General features: G+C 36.4%; 1 protein-coding gene across 3 annotated transcripts in view; it reads left to right on the top strand.

Annotated features, from left to right (window-relative positions):
- The window catches only part of LOC113635117 (NACHT and WD repeat domain-containing protein 2), a 45698-nt gene extending 28423 nt beyond the window's left edge, over window positions 1-17275 (top strand). For all 3 annotated transcript variants that reach the window (XM_047801021.1, XM_047801025.1, XM_027134350.2), the window contains exons 5-8: window positions 3994-4197; window positions 6286-6436; window positions 7680-8269; window positions 11468-17275. In XM_047801021.1, the coding sequence (XP_047656977.1) occupies window positions 3994-4197; window positions 6286-6436; window positions 7680-8269; window positions 11468-15361 (4839 nt within the window). In that variant the 3' untranslated portion in view covers window positions 15362-17275. The remainder of the gene's footprint in view (window positions 1-3993; window positions 4198-6285; window positions 6437-7679; window positions 8270-11467) is intronic.
- Window positions 17276-18108: the final 833 nt, after the last annotated feature.

The following is an 18108-nucleotide window of genomic DNA, read 5'->3' as shown; positions in this document are numbered from 1 at the left end:
ATTGAATGAAGTACATAAAAAAAAATCTAACAGAAGATTATCCGATTGGCTCAGGCACACCAGTACTTGTAAAAAAGACTAAAATTCTGCAACCTTTCTTTTTTTTTTTTTTTTACAATACTTCACAAATCGTTGTATATCATGTAGTTTATCCTCGAAAGGAGATGCAAACATTGGCCAAAAAACAGGAAACTGGTCATCTGGATTAAAATAAATGTAGCACAGTGTTCAAACATTGCAGTCATAATGGCAAGTAAATCTATTGTTTTTTATTATTTTATTAATTTCACCATTTCCACATGATTAAAGGTGTACACACACACACACACACACACACACACACACACACACACACACACACACACACACACACACACACACACACACTAGAGCTTTTGGACTGAAACCAGCACTTTCCTGCACCATCACCACAGTTCCCAATATCTATGTAAACACAATAAAAATTAAAGACTTTTTTCATCTCATGGAATCTCTCATGAAAATGAGACAATGCAATCACTAAACACTGAGAAGTGACTGTGTATAGTTAATAGCATGCAAGTATTTCAACACATTAGCAGTAACTCTAGTTACTTCTTTTTAAAACATGGGATATGACCTAAAGGACAATTTCTTCCCTGTTAGAATCACTACATATACCTGATTGAGAAAACACAAGCAGTTCAATCCTATACAGAGATGGCTCCAGAGATATGAATTATATTTTCAGTGCTTATTTGAGGGTCTTTAACACACATAGCTGATAACACGGATGAGGAAACATACATTTTTGGGCTTCAGTGTAGTGCAGTTACTGAACAAATCTGTTCAATATCAAATAACATTTTTGTGCTGTAATTGTGTTACAGTGTTCACAGAAGGTCAACAGAGTTATCAGTGCAATTTCATATAAAAACCTATTTAATAAACTATTCAGATGATGCTTTTTTTTTTTTTTTTCATTTTCAAAGCCAAACAGCTACATTTAAAGCATGGAAGAAATCCAATGAGATAAACAATTAAACATCTAAGGAAATAATTACATATGAAGAGCAGGAAAAATATATTTCATTGAACTGTTATGTATGTGTCATCTGTTTTTATTTATTTTCTTTTATTATTATTATTATTATTATTATTATTATTATTATTATTATTATTATTATTATTATTATTATTATTATTATTATTTAAGACCACAGTGAAGCATTAAAACAAACCATTTTCCATCCTGGCTTGTAATTAGGTGAATTCTGTTTCTAGGTAGATTTTTAATCATGGTAGCTTGAAATATATCTCAAATTTATCATAAATTGGATGTAATTACCGTATTATTTACACATACTATATAAGCTGAGGCATGATCTGATCAAAGAAACACATCCTCATGTCATATGAACAAATCCCCCCAAAATGTAATCAGACACTTTATTTATATATAATCTCAAAATCATTTGATGCTCTGTAAGAGTCTCTGAATAACCCGTTTTCCTAAAGTAAATCTCTATGTCCAGGTCAGCTTTTCAAGGTGCCTCTTATATGCAAATGAACCTATTACTCAACTGTAAGACTAATGAGCTGATAAAGATCCATCTGCTCATTCTGATTCACATTTACAAACTACACGCTGTCACTGAACCATGTTACCTACATTTTGGTTCGAGGTCCCCATATGTCTAATTGTAATTATCTGTGTTATTTGTTTTTAAATTGTCATCGATTGCTTCTCTACTTATTTGCTATAAATGCTGGTAATTGGCTTTCATTATTTACCTAAAATCAAGCATTTATCAGGAGGTTAAAATATCACAAAAGTTCAATGTTTTTGAAAAAAACAATGGAAATAAAGAAAATAAATGTGATAATAAATGTAATAAAATAGTAAATAGTTTTGGGGGGAAAATGTGATATGATCTATAGGTATCACCAAAGTGAAAATAGCAACATCTGATTTCATCAAATATATATATATAACCAGGCAATATTTTCAGATCTTAAAAATACAGTTAAACCAAAGCAAGACACAAATAAACTACATTTATAGCATTTAGCAGATGCTCTTATAGAGAGAAACTCACATTTTTATCTCATTTTATATGACTGAACAGGTTAAGAGCCTTGCTCAGGGGCCCAGAAGTGGTAGCTTGGTGGACCTGGGATTCAAACTCACAACATTCTGATTAGTAGACAAAACCTTAATCACTAGGCTACCACATCCACCTAAACTCAATGTAATACAAATAATGTAATACTAATAAAACAATTAAGCGACGCATTAACCGAAAAGAAACCTTCTAGAGTATACTGGGCCTAAATGAACACAAGCATAAGCAAGTTAGTACCATCAGTAATCTAATGTAAAAAGTCCGGCCATCTTTTATAAGGCATGGAGACTCATTTGAATGTATTTTCTGGTAAAGCCCTAACTCTGCTTCCCATCACCTGAAGAAGGTGAGGCTATCGGTTGTCACAACAGTTACAATAAAAAGCTGCACTGAAGTTTCCATTTTTTAGGGATTATGTGAAGAGAATTATTCACTTGTACAGGTGACCCGGTGAATTAGCAATTACAGGCCAACAAAATGCCATGAGTCTTTTAAACATCCATTCACACACCTGCGACCACAGACAATAATAATTAGTGTGGGATCTTGTCAGGAGCCAGGTGGCACTACAAAGAGGGCACATTCACACAGTGAGGACGGAGGGACACAGAGAGAGAGAGAGAGAGAGAGAGAGAGAGAGAGAGAGAGAGAGAGAGAGAGAGAGAGAGAGAGAGAGGAAAATGTATGACTGTCCTTCCTTCTCAGACACAATCGAAGGTTCTACTTTTCCCAAAAGGTATCTATGCTATTTATAGGTGTGTTTACCATATATTTTGTGCGTATTATATCAGAGGTGTTTCTTATCACAGAGACATTGCATCTGCTTTTCCACTTTCTGCTTAGAATCACCCTTTTCTTTTTGCAGCTCACATGTTGAGACATGAGACTATAACTTTTGGATGTGACCCAGTTCCTAAAATACATAAAATATGAAACTCTGGTGTCTTTTTTGCTCTTACTCTTTGTTGAATTTTATTTTATTTATTTATTTGTTTGTTTGTTTGTTTGTTTGTTGATTTATTTATTTATTTGTTTGTTTATTTATTTATTTATTTAGTTAATTAGTTAGTTAGTTAGTTGTTTAGGCATTTCTGTGTGTGTATGTACAAATGAAAAGAATAGCTGAAAATATAAGAATTTTGTTTTTGGACTATAAGCCCTTGATCACTACATGAGTATTTTATGAGCCTCAGTAATGTGGTCTGGGTAAAACTCGAGCAATATATTTATTAAAACTTTCCTCAGTTGCTCTCTTTTATGAACATGTGCATTACGGAGAGATTTTGCTTCAGACATGTTTAGCTCATTTCCCTAATCTAGCTGTCAAACTCCATATTCTTAGTTTTTTCAGCACTAATTTCAAAAGGCATGAGTAATAATGTAATGATCTCAGCAATAACATGTCTGTTTCATTGTTCATGCTTTCTTCAATTAAGTGGAACATTTGAATAATTATGCTATTGTAATTCCTATGAAGGATGTTAGTAGTTATGGAGTTGATTGCACAGACACACATCACCGCATGTGATTTGCATTATTACCAGTAAAGAAGGCTGATAGGTAATAATGAGCAAGTATCAAATTTCCCCAGTGCTGTCATATCACCTCAATCATGACAAGCTTAATCACTTCATAATTGTGTGTTTCTCTAATCAATTTTTCCATGACTCTTCTGTGTACTGCGTTCATAGAAAATTTCACGTTTGTGCTGTCACTAAATACAATTATAGGTGAATGGGGAATTATTCAGATTATGATGAAGTTGAATTTAATGTGGATTATTGGCCAACTAAGTTAAAATGATGTAGCAGCGGTTTTGTTTCTCCTGCCCTTTATCTAAGTGCTTTCTAGTGTAGTCTTCCTCTCTCTTTGTTTCTCTTTCTGGCAGGGTTTGGTGGGGGAGAAGTACGGCAGCATTCGTGTTCCAGGCGAAGTGGAATCGGCTGAGTTTGAAATGATTCTAGATGCCGCAGTGGAAGCGGGTCTGGACACGCGGATCCTGGAGGAGTGGTACTGCCGGGATGAAAACTCAGTACCACCGGCATACTACCTCAAACCAAAAGCTGAGACGCTGAAAAACTACCAGAACTCAGTAAGGATGATAGACAATGTAAACATATGTGACATATTTGAACTGGAAAGTTAAGTACATATTAGCTGATGTCACCTACCAATCACATTAGTAGATGCCTGTTTATTAGGTACACAAAAAGCCTTCGTTAGAGCAAAGAGGCAAAGATGTTTCAAAACTGGTGGCATGTTTTCTGTTTGCAAATGAAAAAGAAAATGAATATTGTAGTCTTAACAGAATTGAGATTCCACGAATTATGAAAACCACTATTGGAATGGAAATTAGACATCAGTATAAACAAATGAATTATTTTATCTTTATAAGTCTGATATAAAATTTCTCAGGACAGTGTTGGCTTTCAGTGTTTTTACCCTGAATAACACAGAATTGTAATGTTTGAAGATAATTCCTTTAAATTTTAGATACATATGAATAAACACTAGAGGCCTTTTTTTTTTTTTTTTTTTAAGAACTTTTTTATAAAACCTGTAATATCAGAAATACTTCAAACCATGCTGACACAGACATGACCGAAACAGGCAAAAATGTAATTTTTTGGCCTAATAACTGCCTATTGTGGATGACATGCGTCGCCCAGATATCCGTTCCAGCCCTTGTTTGTCTGGCCACCGTATTGTCATTGGAAGGCAGTATCTAGCTACATTAGTTTTAACGTGGCAACATGAATGAAATGTAATTAGAGTAATAACACTTATAAAAGCAATAGGCACTAAACAAGCTGTGTTCAGTTGCATGCTGTGTGCAGATGTTTGCTGTATTTTGTTACATTTGAAACCATTTCTTTGAAAAAATCTTTTAAATATTTATATTTAAGAGGAATTTAAAATCTAATCATCATTATATAATTTTTTTTTTCATCATTGCCTGTTGAAATCACCTGGGTGATCACATACAACATTGTCTTTACCCGCTTTCTTATAGCCTACAAACAAAGTCTGTTCTTAAGGCTTACATTCCTTTAATTTTCTGTATTTGTATTGTTGGAATTCATGTTCCTCTTCATCTCTGGTTGTGCCTCTTTAACACCTCTTTTAATCACCTGTTCAGCATGTATTTCTTGTGAACCTGATGAATGTAGAGACAAAATCTCAAGCAACTTAACAGCCCGTTTTGTTCTAATTAATTTTACTTGCATTGCTGTTGATTTAACTCAAAGAGAAACCCTGTGAATTATGCATTTAGTGTTCTCTAGGGAGGCCATATAGACAAATTAGGCAAACCCAGTCTCGGAGATGTATCCTGTAAATGTCACTATGTGCTAGACCAGTGTCTGAGGACCTCTCAGAAATTGCCTGACCCAAGAGAGCAAGCTGCTTGCCTGCAGGAGAGTTTATTAGGCTCATAAATTCACTTTGTCTTTCATTAAACCTTTGGAAGACCACAGGATCTAGCACATGCTTGTTTTTTTCTGACTTTTAGATTTTTCTATATCTCTATCTCCATCTATCACTTTTAATGTCTTTTTCTTGAATGTACAATGGCATTCACTTCCATTCACAGATAATTGCATTCTTCATCTATGTATGCCTCTTTTGTTATCTGTCGTTCCTACTCATATTCTGAAGTGCAAACACTCACAGCCAGACTCATGTCATGGCATGTGTATAAAACAGATATCAACACACACTGTAGTTTGTGTTAAGAGGGACTCGGTTGGGGCTCTGCTGGACTAAAATGAGAAAAACAGCAGGGTTTGAATTTCTGTTGGTATTCCAAAAAAAAAAATAACTTGATCTGGCCCAATTTAACCTGCCTCTTCGTTTTATATCAATCGCTTCTCTCTTTCTCACACTTTATATGCTTTACAAAAATTGCTGAATTTAAAACAGGGACCATGTCAAAAGCAAGATTTTAAATAAACAAATGAATACAAAAATACATGGTCGGCCAGCTACAGTGATACCTTACCGAGAGCGTATGTAGAGGATGGGTTAAGCTTTATTTTAACCAGAGAAAGGAGCCAAATATCTTTATTTGAACATTGAAAGACCAACATGGTGCAGAGATAAATCTGAGTGTGAGAAGCTTAATTATTTTCTTTGAATACTGGCAGATCACTGACCGTGACCCTTTCCCTCTCTCCCACAGATGGAGTCGAGCAGTGTTGCGAAGGCCAAGAATGCTAAAGCTTGGAGAGCAGTTTCTGAAGAGATCAAGACAATGTTTCGAACTGCAGTCCTACAACTACAAGAAAAAGGAACCATGAAAAGTGCACAGGCTAAAAAATTTCTTTGTTCGGGTATGTGAGATGACAATGACAACTTATTTATATAGCACAATTAATTACAACTTCCGTCGACCAACGTGCTTTCCATTAGGTCATTAAAAACAGAAAAACACACAACAAACAAACAGAAAAATTGTAAAAATATCCCATCAGCCATATGCTTTTGAAAATAAAAATGCCTTTAGCCTGGACTTAAAAATATTAAGATGGCAGATGAATTTGACCTTTTGATGCCGATAATGTGTTATTTCTATATCAGTGAATCAGGTGTATGTAGATGAGAAGCTCTACAGTATGTGTGACATCCATCTGGGGAAAGTCCACCATTTAAATAATGTGATTAATTTTCTTTCATAAAGTTAATGTAATAAAGATCACATTATAAACTATGATAACTACCCTAAAGCAAAAATTATGGATCTTCTCTTAAACTAAATTTGCGTTGAATAAAAAAACAGCTGTACAACTAAAAAGTTAAACTTTAAGTTGTAAAAGCTAAACATGCATAAAGCTTCCAATTAAATGTGAGTTTATGGTCAATAACAGCTTTAGGTGTTCATAACAGACTATATACTGTATTTTTCACTTTGTACAAAAAGTGATAAGTTGTACAGTCTTCAAAAAATGGCATTATAAACAAAACCAATCCCCTTTGTTGTCCACCTGTCTTTAGTTACTTTACATTAACAAAGAGTTGATTTTTTAAACCTTTAATTGCTGTTAATTTAGATAATCTCACAACAGCAGTAAAATTCAGCACATTGTTCAAGTAACCTCTACACAAGAGAAATCCAGTAACCAATTATAATTCTTATTCAACATTGTTATCCTCTAATGACCACTAATATTGTACAGCATATATATCCGAACATACTGTATGGGACTTGAGATTGCAGCCTCCAAAACAGTGCCTTTCCAGCTACATTCATCATCTCATCCCCTCTTTAACAACACAAGCTCTGAGCTTGCGATACTAAGCCTACAGTGTTGGCAAGCTATCAGTGGAACTCTCTCTTTGGAGGACTTTGATAAGACATTGCAATGATGGATTAAGAGATCATATCAAATATGTTTTGCCTTAAAGGCAGCTTAAGGAAGCACAACTAATCACATGCTAAAGACTGCCAAAAACACCGGCACCTTATGGCATCAAGACATCAGTTGGAGCTTAGAGTATAAAGTGCAAAGTGATTAAAATATAAAATTTTCCAAAAGCATGAATGAAACGTAATATTTTTTTTCCTCTTTTTCACAGCATTGGAGGATGAGTTGGACTTTGCTTTAGGAAAACAAACTCCAGCATTCCTGAAGAAGTGTGTGTGTTACATCCGCAAAATCTCCAACTTTGACCGCTTTGCCAAGATGCCTGACATGGCCCGCTACATGGACATTGTTATGAGTGCGGATCGTGTTGTGAGGAACCAAGAGGCCTATGAACGGCTTCTGAAAGTCAGAGATGAGTTCATTCCTACGATAGTCGCAGCGTCCAACCTCCGTGTCTATTCCTCAGTCACCCATTGCGATATGAAACTTGGCTACTCCCAAGAGGTAGAGAGTCACTATGTGGAGGGTCTGTGTAAGCAGTTCTACGAGGACATGGTAGACATTATTCAAGCTACTGTACAGCAAAACTTTGACACAGAAACAGATCAACTGTACGATGAGATTGTACAACATCTTTCGCTGTGCAAGACATTTTCCTCATTTTATGTGTATGAAAGCGAGGTCCTGGATATAGTGCAAGAATACCTGTATCCATCCAAAGGGGGGAGAATATTGCCCCTAGTCGTTTACGGAGGCCCGTGCACTGGAAAGACGCTGTTGCTTGCTGAGGTGGCTAAACAGGTGAGAGAAATGCCTATGTATATGTATGTGTATGTGTGTATGAATATTGGAGACAGAAATCATAACATTAATGCCTTTGTTTTGTGGGCCATTTGGAAATGTACATGCAATTGAGTTCAATTGCAGGGTGTTTTGAGGTGTGCATTGCCTCAATAATGTTTCAGTGTGCTTAATGTTTGGTGCTACAAATAAGAATTGAATTAAAAATGCAGTGATACAATCATGCTATGTTGTTGGTTAAACCAGCCAGATTTTTCCACTCCAAAAACTAGAATTCATATTTCATTCAGATTATTGTTGCATTAACAAGTGCATTCATACTTAAAACAAAGAGGACAGTATTGGGTCATATATAATATTTCCCAGAAAGAGAAAATAGTTCAAGATACTGTAGCTTTAAATTTAGCGCTTCTCAAGACCCCTGGATATGACCACTAACCACACCTCTTGATAATGTGTTAATTTTAAGACTAACTTTCTGTGCCAGGTTAATGCATGTAATAATGGTCACAAAAATACCAAGAATTCTAATGCCACATGTACATGCTCCAAACGATGTTTTTATCCCAGAAACATTTTCAACTCACGTATAACTGTTCCAACTGATTTTCTAATAATAGAGTACAAGTGACTTGTTATGAGGTATTTATAACTGGCATTGAGACCACAACACAAACAATAATGACTAATCAAAATAATTAAATTTGTCAATAATCTGGCCATGAATATTACATAGAATTTCCAAGAACAAACAGACAACACTAAAAAAGTATCACTACGCATTTATTTGCCTTATGCACACTTTAGTTTTTTTTCTTTTTTAGTTGTCTTTCCTAGGCTCTGTTTTTAACAGTTGTGAGCCTTGTGGGTGAAGGAATCATACTCTCATTTAAATAAAATTACAATGAATTTGCTATTTGCTTTTTTTTTTAAACAAGATTACAATAAACAACAAGATAAACAATGTTTAACATTTTTTAACATCTGCTCTGATATTAACAAGAAAACCTGCAAGATATCAGAATGTGATGGTTTTGGCATCGAAAATGCCAGAGAAAAAATTTTTGTGTGATTCTTTTTTCTTAGATTTTTGTCTTAGAGTCTTTTTTCATACACTCTGTATATTGTTATGATGTTTTGAATGGTCAACCCCTGCTGACAAGAAGACAGGTCACATGAGTTTTGGTTGTTGAGTTCTTAAAAGGCTTGTAGAAATTACAAGAAATTACAAGGACACAAACAACAGCATTAAGTACATCAAAACAAGGCAAGCCTGAATTATTTGAGACAAATATGGCCAGTATATATTTAGAAATGCATTCATGCCACATACCAAACTTTCAATCATTAGATAAAATATTTGCTACAATAATCTCTACTCTCAGTTGGTAAATGGATTGTAAGTCAACTAACTGTGAACAGGTATGTAGCTACAAATGAATTTGTGCCACACTGCATGGAATTGAGCTAGTTTAACTCTAACCATCCAAAAAAAGATGCAGAAATGGGCTAGTTTGCAGTTGATGCATATGACCAAACAAATGCAGTTGATGTACAGTATATGACCGAATGCATTTATTATCTCACATTGCGTGCTAGTTAAGGGTAGCTAATTGGAAATTCATCTAGCATGCATGCATTTTAAAAAGAGAGTCAAAATTTCTATCCTTGGTCGACCTGTTAGGTTGGTCTGGCAAAAATCATAGGTAAATATTACACAAAAAAGTTATCACACCCTTACCAGAAAATGCAATTCCAACAGGGACACAGAAGATATGGTTTTTAAAGAGTATTCATGATTTTGGTCAATTTGCCTGGTGTTTCACTCTTAGATTGATCTGAAACACATGCTGGAGGGAAGGCATTAAAATATAGTTCAGTTGTCAGCGATTATGTTTTAATGCCCTCTTCCAGACTCTGGAGGGGAATGAGTCTTAGGAATGAGGAAATACATCCTCTGCTGGGCCTTTTTGACAATTTTACTCAATGTACAGTATGCTTCCCATTCCAGGCCCTAAGAGATACAAATGTGTAGTGCTCTCAAACAACATCTGAAATGTTGGTGAGGTGAACTCATTAAGACTGGTGAATGTGTGTTGAAAGACATGTTAGTCAATGCAAACAAACAAAAAAAAAAACAGGCCTTTTGTCTTCCTTTATCTCCCCTGCTACATTTCTTTGTAGTTCTATAATTTCTGTTTGTGCACAAGAATAAGGCAGACAAGGCAGTTTTCAAAGTCTCCCGAACCAGCACAGGGAACAAAGTGTTAGGCATCATTTAATAGTGCAGCAGCAGTGCGATGTATTGTATTTTGCAACTGAGATGTGCTCCGTTCAAATCCATAAAAAAAAAAAATTGTGACAACAGAGTCTGGGTGTTTTTTACACCACAGTTATCTTGCTTATCTCATCAGCCAGGTTGTGCAGAGCCTCAAATGGCCTGAGGTGGAATACACACTCTAACAAAAATAATTGAGTGAAATCCTGCAGTGAATAAAATGGTTTGCAGTTAATGAAGAAGGATTCCAGGTATTGGCAACAATATGTCTGCACTGTAATACAAACTATTCTTGGAGGTGAAATCTCAGTAAACACAGTGCACTCTCTGGAGTGGCAGTACTGAGGTGCATTTCAGGTCAACAAAGAGCAATGCAGAATAAAAGTCTTTACAGGTACTCTTGAAAATCAGCAACTCATCAATTTTGTTGATTTGGCAAGTGATATGAAATTTGCCACAAAAAAAATACAGCTTGCAGCTTCTCCGATTAGAACGTGTAGTATTAGGCAGCTAGCAGCAATTCACGAGGATTTTCCATCAATTACATTTCTTTACCGGGTCCGTTAGATAGCAACCCCTACTTTTCTGTTACTTCAAAGGGTTATGTAGTGAGAACATAAACATCAAACGTGTTAAAGGTTTGACTTTGCTGAAAAAAGCCTATTATTCGTCCTACTATTAAGAAGCAGTATCATATTGAACCTTGGAGGCATGAACTACACACATGGCTTTTATAATACTTAATGCTGTGTTCATAAAATCAACTTAAGCATGTACAGAACCCAATCCTGAATACAATACATGTGTGTAACTGTTTAAAAATTGAAGTATAAGATGAAGATGTACACGATTTATCATAAATAATTCAGTTGTGTTTAAGAAACAGAATAACCAATCAGCAATTTCTGTCTTTGTCCCAGGCATACTCATGGCTTCAGAAAGAAATGGGGCCAGAAACAGATCCTGTCATCATCGTGCGCTTCATTGGTTCAACTGACCTCTCTACAGACCTCCGCAACCTCCTCCAAAGTATTTGTGAGCAGATTTCCATAAACTATCGCTGCTTAATCCACTACCTGCCAAACAAGATTGAAGAGATGAGAGAATTGATGATAAACCTTCTTGGGGAGTCATCCTTCCATCGACCCCTAGTGATCATACTAGATTCCTTGGAACAGCTGTCCGAAGCAGAAGAGGCACGTAAGCTGTGGTGGTTGCCTATCCACCTCCCTTGTACAGTCCGCATTGTGGTATCAACCTTGCCTAACAAACATGGGATACTACAGAAATTACGTTGCCTGGTACATGATGAGGATTGCTATGTAGAATTGACACAAAGAGACCGTAAAGCATGTAGCCAAACACTCAAACAGCAACTTCTGGGTGTAAAACGAAAAGTAACCTCAGGCCAGCAAATATATGTAAATGAAGCACTGGCAAAATGTACACTGCCCATGTTTGTCAACCTTATCTATCGTGAGGTGGTACACTGGCGCTCACACAAAGATGTTGATGAAAAGTCCCTTTGCTCAACAGTGCACGAGAGCATAGAACATCTCTTCATCTCCATTGAAAATAAGCTGGGATCCCACTTTGTCTTTCGTGCATTGGGATACATTACAATGGCTCGTGTAGGGTTGACAGAGGTGGAACTGGAGGATATACTGTCTTTAGACAATAGTGTACTTGGAGACATCATGGTCAGCTCAAATCTAACAAATCCCCTGCGAATCTCTTATGATCTCATTGCTCAACTAAGAGAAGAGCTGGAGGGTTACCTGGTGGAGCGTCAGGTTCGGAATGTAACCCTGTTGGTATGGGCAAACAGGCATCTGCATCTCATTGCACAAAAGTTGTATCTTAGTAATGAAGAAGATGTGCACCAAATGCACAGCCTTTTAGCTGAGTATTTTCTTGGAGTATGGGCAGGTGGTAGAAAGAAGATTTTCCACTGTGACAACAATCACTTTGCCTCATTAAACATCTCTCAGCATCGGAACCCTCACAACCAACAAAGCCTTCAAGGCCACGACAAAGCCTCTGCTGAAAAGCATTCATATGACCGGCAGACTCCAGAACAACCCTGGGTGTTTCAATGCAACTTACTTGAGCCAGACATCTTCTTTGTCAATCACCGAAAAATGACAGAACTGTTATTTCATTTGACAAGGAGTGGGCGGACAGATGACCTCATGTATGGTGTTATAATGAACTTCAGTTGGCTATATACAATGATAAAGATTGGACAATTTGACAAGGCCTTGACAGACATAGACCTGGCCTACAGCTACTCACAGGAAAAGGAGCTCAAGTTCCTTGCTAGCACACTAAGAAGTATAAAGGCTAAAGTAATCAAGAACCCTGCTTCACTGTCTGCTGAGCTTCAGCAAAGACTTCTTCCTGTGGTCACATCCCTTCCCAAACTCCGACACCTCTTACTAGAGTGTGACAAGGATGGACCCAAATACTGCTCCATAGTACCGCTCCACTCTTCCATGGATGTTACATACAGTCCTGAGAGACTACCACTGTGCTCTAGTTATATGCAGATAGTTGAGATTCTACCTACTTTGGCTCCCAACATTGTAATTGTAGCTCTTGAGGATGGCTCAGTCAGTACATGGGATGTTGAGAGCAGACAGTTGCTGAGACAGATTGACACAGCAAGGTCAGTTGTTCTTGGTGTTAGGCTCACCACAGATGAGAAGTACCTTGTGGTTGCCACTACAAAAAACACACTACTAATTTATGATAACCATAAATCCTGTTTGTTGTCAGAGGTGGAAGTTAAAGGCTCAAAGCAATGTGGCATCACAGGTGGGGTAGCATTCATTAATGGATTTACCTTATCCAGCCCCCATGCCTTAGCTTGGCTGGAGGCCAGTAAAGATGTCAGTGTGATTGACCTGCAGTATGGCTGGCCATTATACCAGTTCCATTGCTGGTATGAAGTAACCTGTGTTGAATGCTCCCCAGATGGTATGTATGCATTTTGTGGGCAGTATTTAAACACCACTACTATATTCCACCTAGGAAGTGGAGATAAGCTAGCAACAGTGACCTCTGAGTTTTCTGGTGGATTTGTGAAGTCCATCCTGGTTCTAGATACAATACATCAAATGGTGATGATTGACAATGAAGGTAGCCTTTCTGTCTGGAACACCAAAGATATCACAAATCCCAGGCTTATGGAGGACTATGACTGCAGAGGGGATGATAGTGATGTGGTAGGTATAGAATTATCTGAGGATCAGAAATCAGTACTTATTTGCAAAGCCAGAAGCATTGAGGTGCTCGATACCAAGCTTTGGAAGATGGTAGAGAAGTTTAAGGCCAAACGTAGTGAGAGATTTGTGGCTGCTGTTCTGTCAAAGAATGGCCAAAGTATTGTAGCATCAATGGAAAATACTTCATCCATATTTGTGTGGAGAAGGGACAGTGGGCAATGCATGGCTAGTTTAATAGAGATATCAGGATCCATTGTCAAGTTGATCAAGTCAACACACCATAACTTGCTTTTGTCCGTAGCCAGCAGTGGGGTTCTCTCAGTTTGGGACATTGATATCATAACAGCAATGTCAAACATTGACAAAACAGGCAAAAGGATGCAAAATGTACAGTTGTCAGGCAGAGAAGACTTTGTCTACACAATGGATGGCTCTGAAGCCATCCATAAGTGGAATTTCAGCACAGGTTTCATTGAGATGGTGTTTAAACATGAAGGGTTAGTGGAGAACTGTGTTCTTACCACATCTGGTGACCTTATGGTGACATCTGATGACAAATGTAGCCAATATATCTGGCAGACTGCCACTGGTGAGAATATCTTCCGAATCAACGGTCAAAAAATATCCCAACTTCTTATCACCCATAATGACCAATTTGTGGTTTCTCTCTGTGAACAAAATGCCTCGCGTGTCTGGAGGCTTGCTACTGGACACAAAGTGTGCAACATCTTGGTTACCCTCCAGCATGCACTTATCACCACTGCCAATACTTTCCTGGTTGGTACAACTAAAAACAAGCTGTTGGCTGTCAGCTTGTGGTCCGGCAGTGTATCCAAGAAGTTCGTCTGTGATGATGGGATCACAATCATAAATTTTAAGCTAATTCCAGACAGTCCAGACTATGTTGTCTTCATCACATCCACAGAGACTGTTTTCCTATGGAGTGTAGCTGATGAGTCAGTCTGCAGAAGGGTGCAACTGCCTAGCAACTTCTTAAAGAACTTGGAAGACTTCCAGATCTCACCAAATGGAAAATTGGGAATTGTATCTAAAGGAGATGACAACATAAATGTCCTGGATCTACACAGTGGAAAATTGCGCTTAGTCCATGCAGCAGGCATTATATGGAGGCAAAAGTTATCAAGAGATGGACGGTACTTGGTCTATATTTGTTTTGGAAATTCTGATGAGGATGATGATGCAGGTGTGGTTTCTAGTTTAATTGTCATGCGACTTGCTGATGGAAAGAGTATTGGTACCTGTTCTCTCTACAAAACACCAACCTACTTGTGCCTATCACAACGAGCACTCAACATAATTATTGGATTTGAGGATGGTAGCATAGGGACATACACAGTTGTGGACCGTGTAGATGCAGCCCTCAAAATCAAGATTGCCACCTCCAACAGCCGGCAGATTGTCAACAATGCCTCACAGAAAATACGACCCAAGTGCAGCACTAATGCCTTCAAGACCATTGCTGATTGCATGTGGAGGGAGTCAACTGAAGTTTTCTCTCGAGATAGCCCCATCAATGTCTCTGACAGTGGGGAGCCTGAAACAACAACACCAACAAAAAAAGACTGAATTACTGCAATGAGCATTATTCAGGAAGTATATGTTATAGATGAATGGGACCAGATTTGGATGCAGTTGATTCTTGTTTACAGCAACCTTGTGATTCAGTTGCACAAATCAGTCCTCTGGGTACTACACAGTTGATACTGGCCAATTACTATCACACTGCAGTTGTATTCAGTCAGGTCACCTTTATCCTTTTATCTCTGTTTTGGTGACTTACTATACTATGTTACATACATCTTTGTTATATTTGAAATACATTGTTTAATTCAAATCAAGCCATAATATTACTTTATATAGAAACATAGAAATGTTATATATTTTTAGCCATAACACTTATTTGATTTTTTTTTATTATTATTATTATCATAATTGTTTAGTCATCTAAGTTTATTAATGTTCTTTGGAACTATATCAAAGATTTAACTTGTGTAAGTGTGTACATATCTATTTTGGCTGCTGCAATTTGTGCAACTCCTTAACAAAGTTATGTTGTGCTTAATGCAATCAAAGAGAGTGCCTGGATTTTAAGAAATTTTCTTATAAACACTAATGATTAAAAAGATGCAGGGAATTTATAAAAACAAAACCTTGATATAGATATTCATTAATACAATAAACATGCTACAATATACAAGAAATGAGTATAAAATTTGATTCATTCAGAATTACCAGTCATTACAGCAGAATGATTTCAGGAAAATTATATATTATTAAGGCTGTTTATATTATGTTACTGCTTTCATTGTATTAAATTGAATTGAAGGATGGAATGAAAAATATCACTAACTGAAACTCTTTCATATTGTTAGTTGGAATATACTGTTACTGAGTATTTAACTTTGTGTGTAGCATCTGACAAGGAGTATAAACGCCTTAAAAAGTGGTGTAATAAGTTATGCCAAGTTTTGTTTGTTGCTGTTTTACATGTCACTAGTAAGGCATTGTGGGAAACGTGTGATAGTAGAAAAAAAGAATATTTAGTATTTTCATGTTATAGATGACTTAGAAATGTATAGATATATGTATTTACAGTACAAACAAGGTTGTGACAAGCCAGTTTTAAGGGGTTGCACTTTATTTGGGACAATTGCTTATCACAGCTGACACAGAGTATATTAAGAACACAATGACACAAATATTCATCTACAAACGGTTGGTTAAGTACGGCAAATGAAGATTTTCATTTTTAGCTTTGGTTAAGGGTATATTCTGGCATGCTAAATAAGGATCAACCATGCCCCATCAATCTCCTCCATAACTTCAAGGGCTATTCCGACAAATTGTATGTTTACTTCTGAAACTGTTGAGAATTATGCCCATTTACAAGTAATAACCTATTCAGGGTTGACACATTTCACCCATCAAAGTACAAATTTTCAAAACAAAAGAAGTATTATTAAAATATATTTTAAAAAATTGTATTAAAATATATAGTGTGCCAAAGTTGTTCCTTTTTTGTATTTCTTTATTTCTTTACAAATGAATTATACTTTGTGACTTATTTGAACACTATTCCTTATGGATCTATTGTACCACCCAGTGTGACTTATGTTAATTGTAAAAGACGAAAAACGTATATACCTTTGCAAACAACCTTCAGTAGGCCCATGTTGTACTGAAATCCCAGAGTATATTTGAATGTGTGACTTTGAGAGCAGAACGTGGCATATTACATGTTGTGTGACATGAATGACTTAATTACAAACATGTTTGCAGAACATGGTGGCATACTGGCAATGAATGTGTTTATTGTATTGTTTGTATAGTCAGCACTGAAATCCCTGTTTAGAGATTTATATATTTTCATAAATGTTGTACTTACATTTTGTTACAAAGTTGTTTTAAAAAAAATGAAAACTTATGTCTGAAGCAATATGAAATAGTGTGTATGCCTTGTTTGTATGAAACATTTTAATGTAATAAAATGGTTCTCTTTTTGCCTCTTAATTCGGTTCCTTTTGGGTTTTTTTTTTTTTGTATTACTAGCCTGTATAAAAGACCAATATATCAGAATACAAGTTAATATATATTCTACATACTTCATTTCCAATGTCTTAATAATTGTAAAAACGTCTATTCCTATGAACCTGGATTCCCTGCATGTGTCACAGTTCCACAAATATGTGAACATTCATAGATATGCTGAAATAAACAAGAGTTGTTTGGGCTTGGAGTAAGGCATTTTACTGAATGTCTATAATCCTAGCCAAAATGGAAAAAGGAGTGCCCCAAAAAGATCTGCCCAATATCAACAGCAACTATAATGGATGTTGCTTAAGAAGACACACCTTTTACTATTAATAGCAACCATAATCCAAGAGGCCAAACAAAATCTGCCTTTATTATTAATAGCAAACATAATATGAGAGGACCAAGAAGCACCGCCCATCATTATGATAACAACTCGGCTTTATGAAAAGACTTTCCGCAAAGTCATCATAACCACACACATACTCCATACTCTCTATGCGGATACTGATAGTAAATAGTTTGGGAATTGTAGGCATTATATTTAGACATAGACATTTATAACTAAATTATACTACGAGCTAATTATTTATTTCCCTATTTACACTTTGATAACTGAGGCATAAACCTGTGACCACTGATTATAGGCAACAGACCTCAAAGTGTAAAAACCCAAATCATGTATCAGTGTCAACATTAATTAAAGCATTTCAGAGATTCAGTCACTTAATTATAATTTACTGTAATTATTTGGCATCTGAAATGATAACAAAATGCTGTGC

Source organism: Tachysurus fulvidraco, chromosome 1 (assembly GCF_022655615.1).
Source record: "Tachysurus fulvidraco isolate hzauxx_2018 chromosome 1, HZAU_PFXX_2.0, whole genome shotgun sequence".
In the NCBI taxonomy this organism is placed as follows: domain Eukaryota; kingdom Metazoa; phylum Chordata; class Actinopteri; order Siluriformes; family Bagridae; genus Tachysurus; species Tachysurus fulvidraco.
This window is presented reverse-complemented; position numbering and strand designations above follow the sequence as displayed.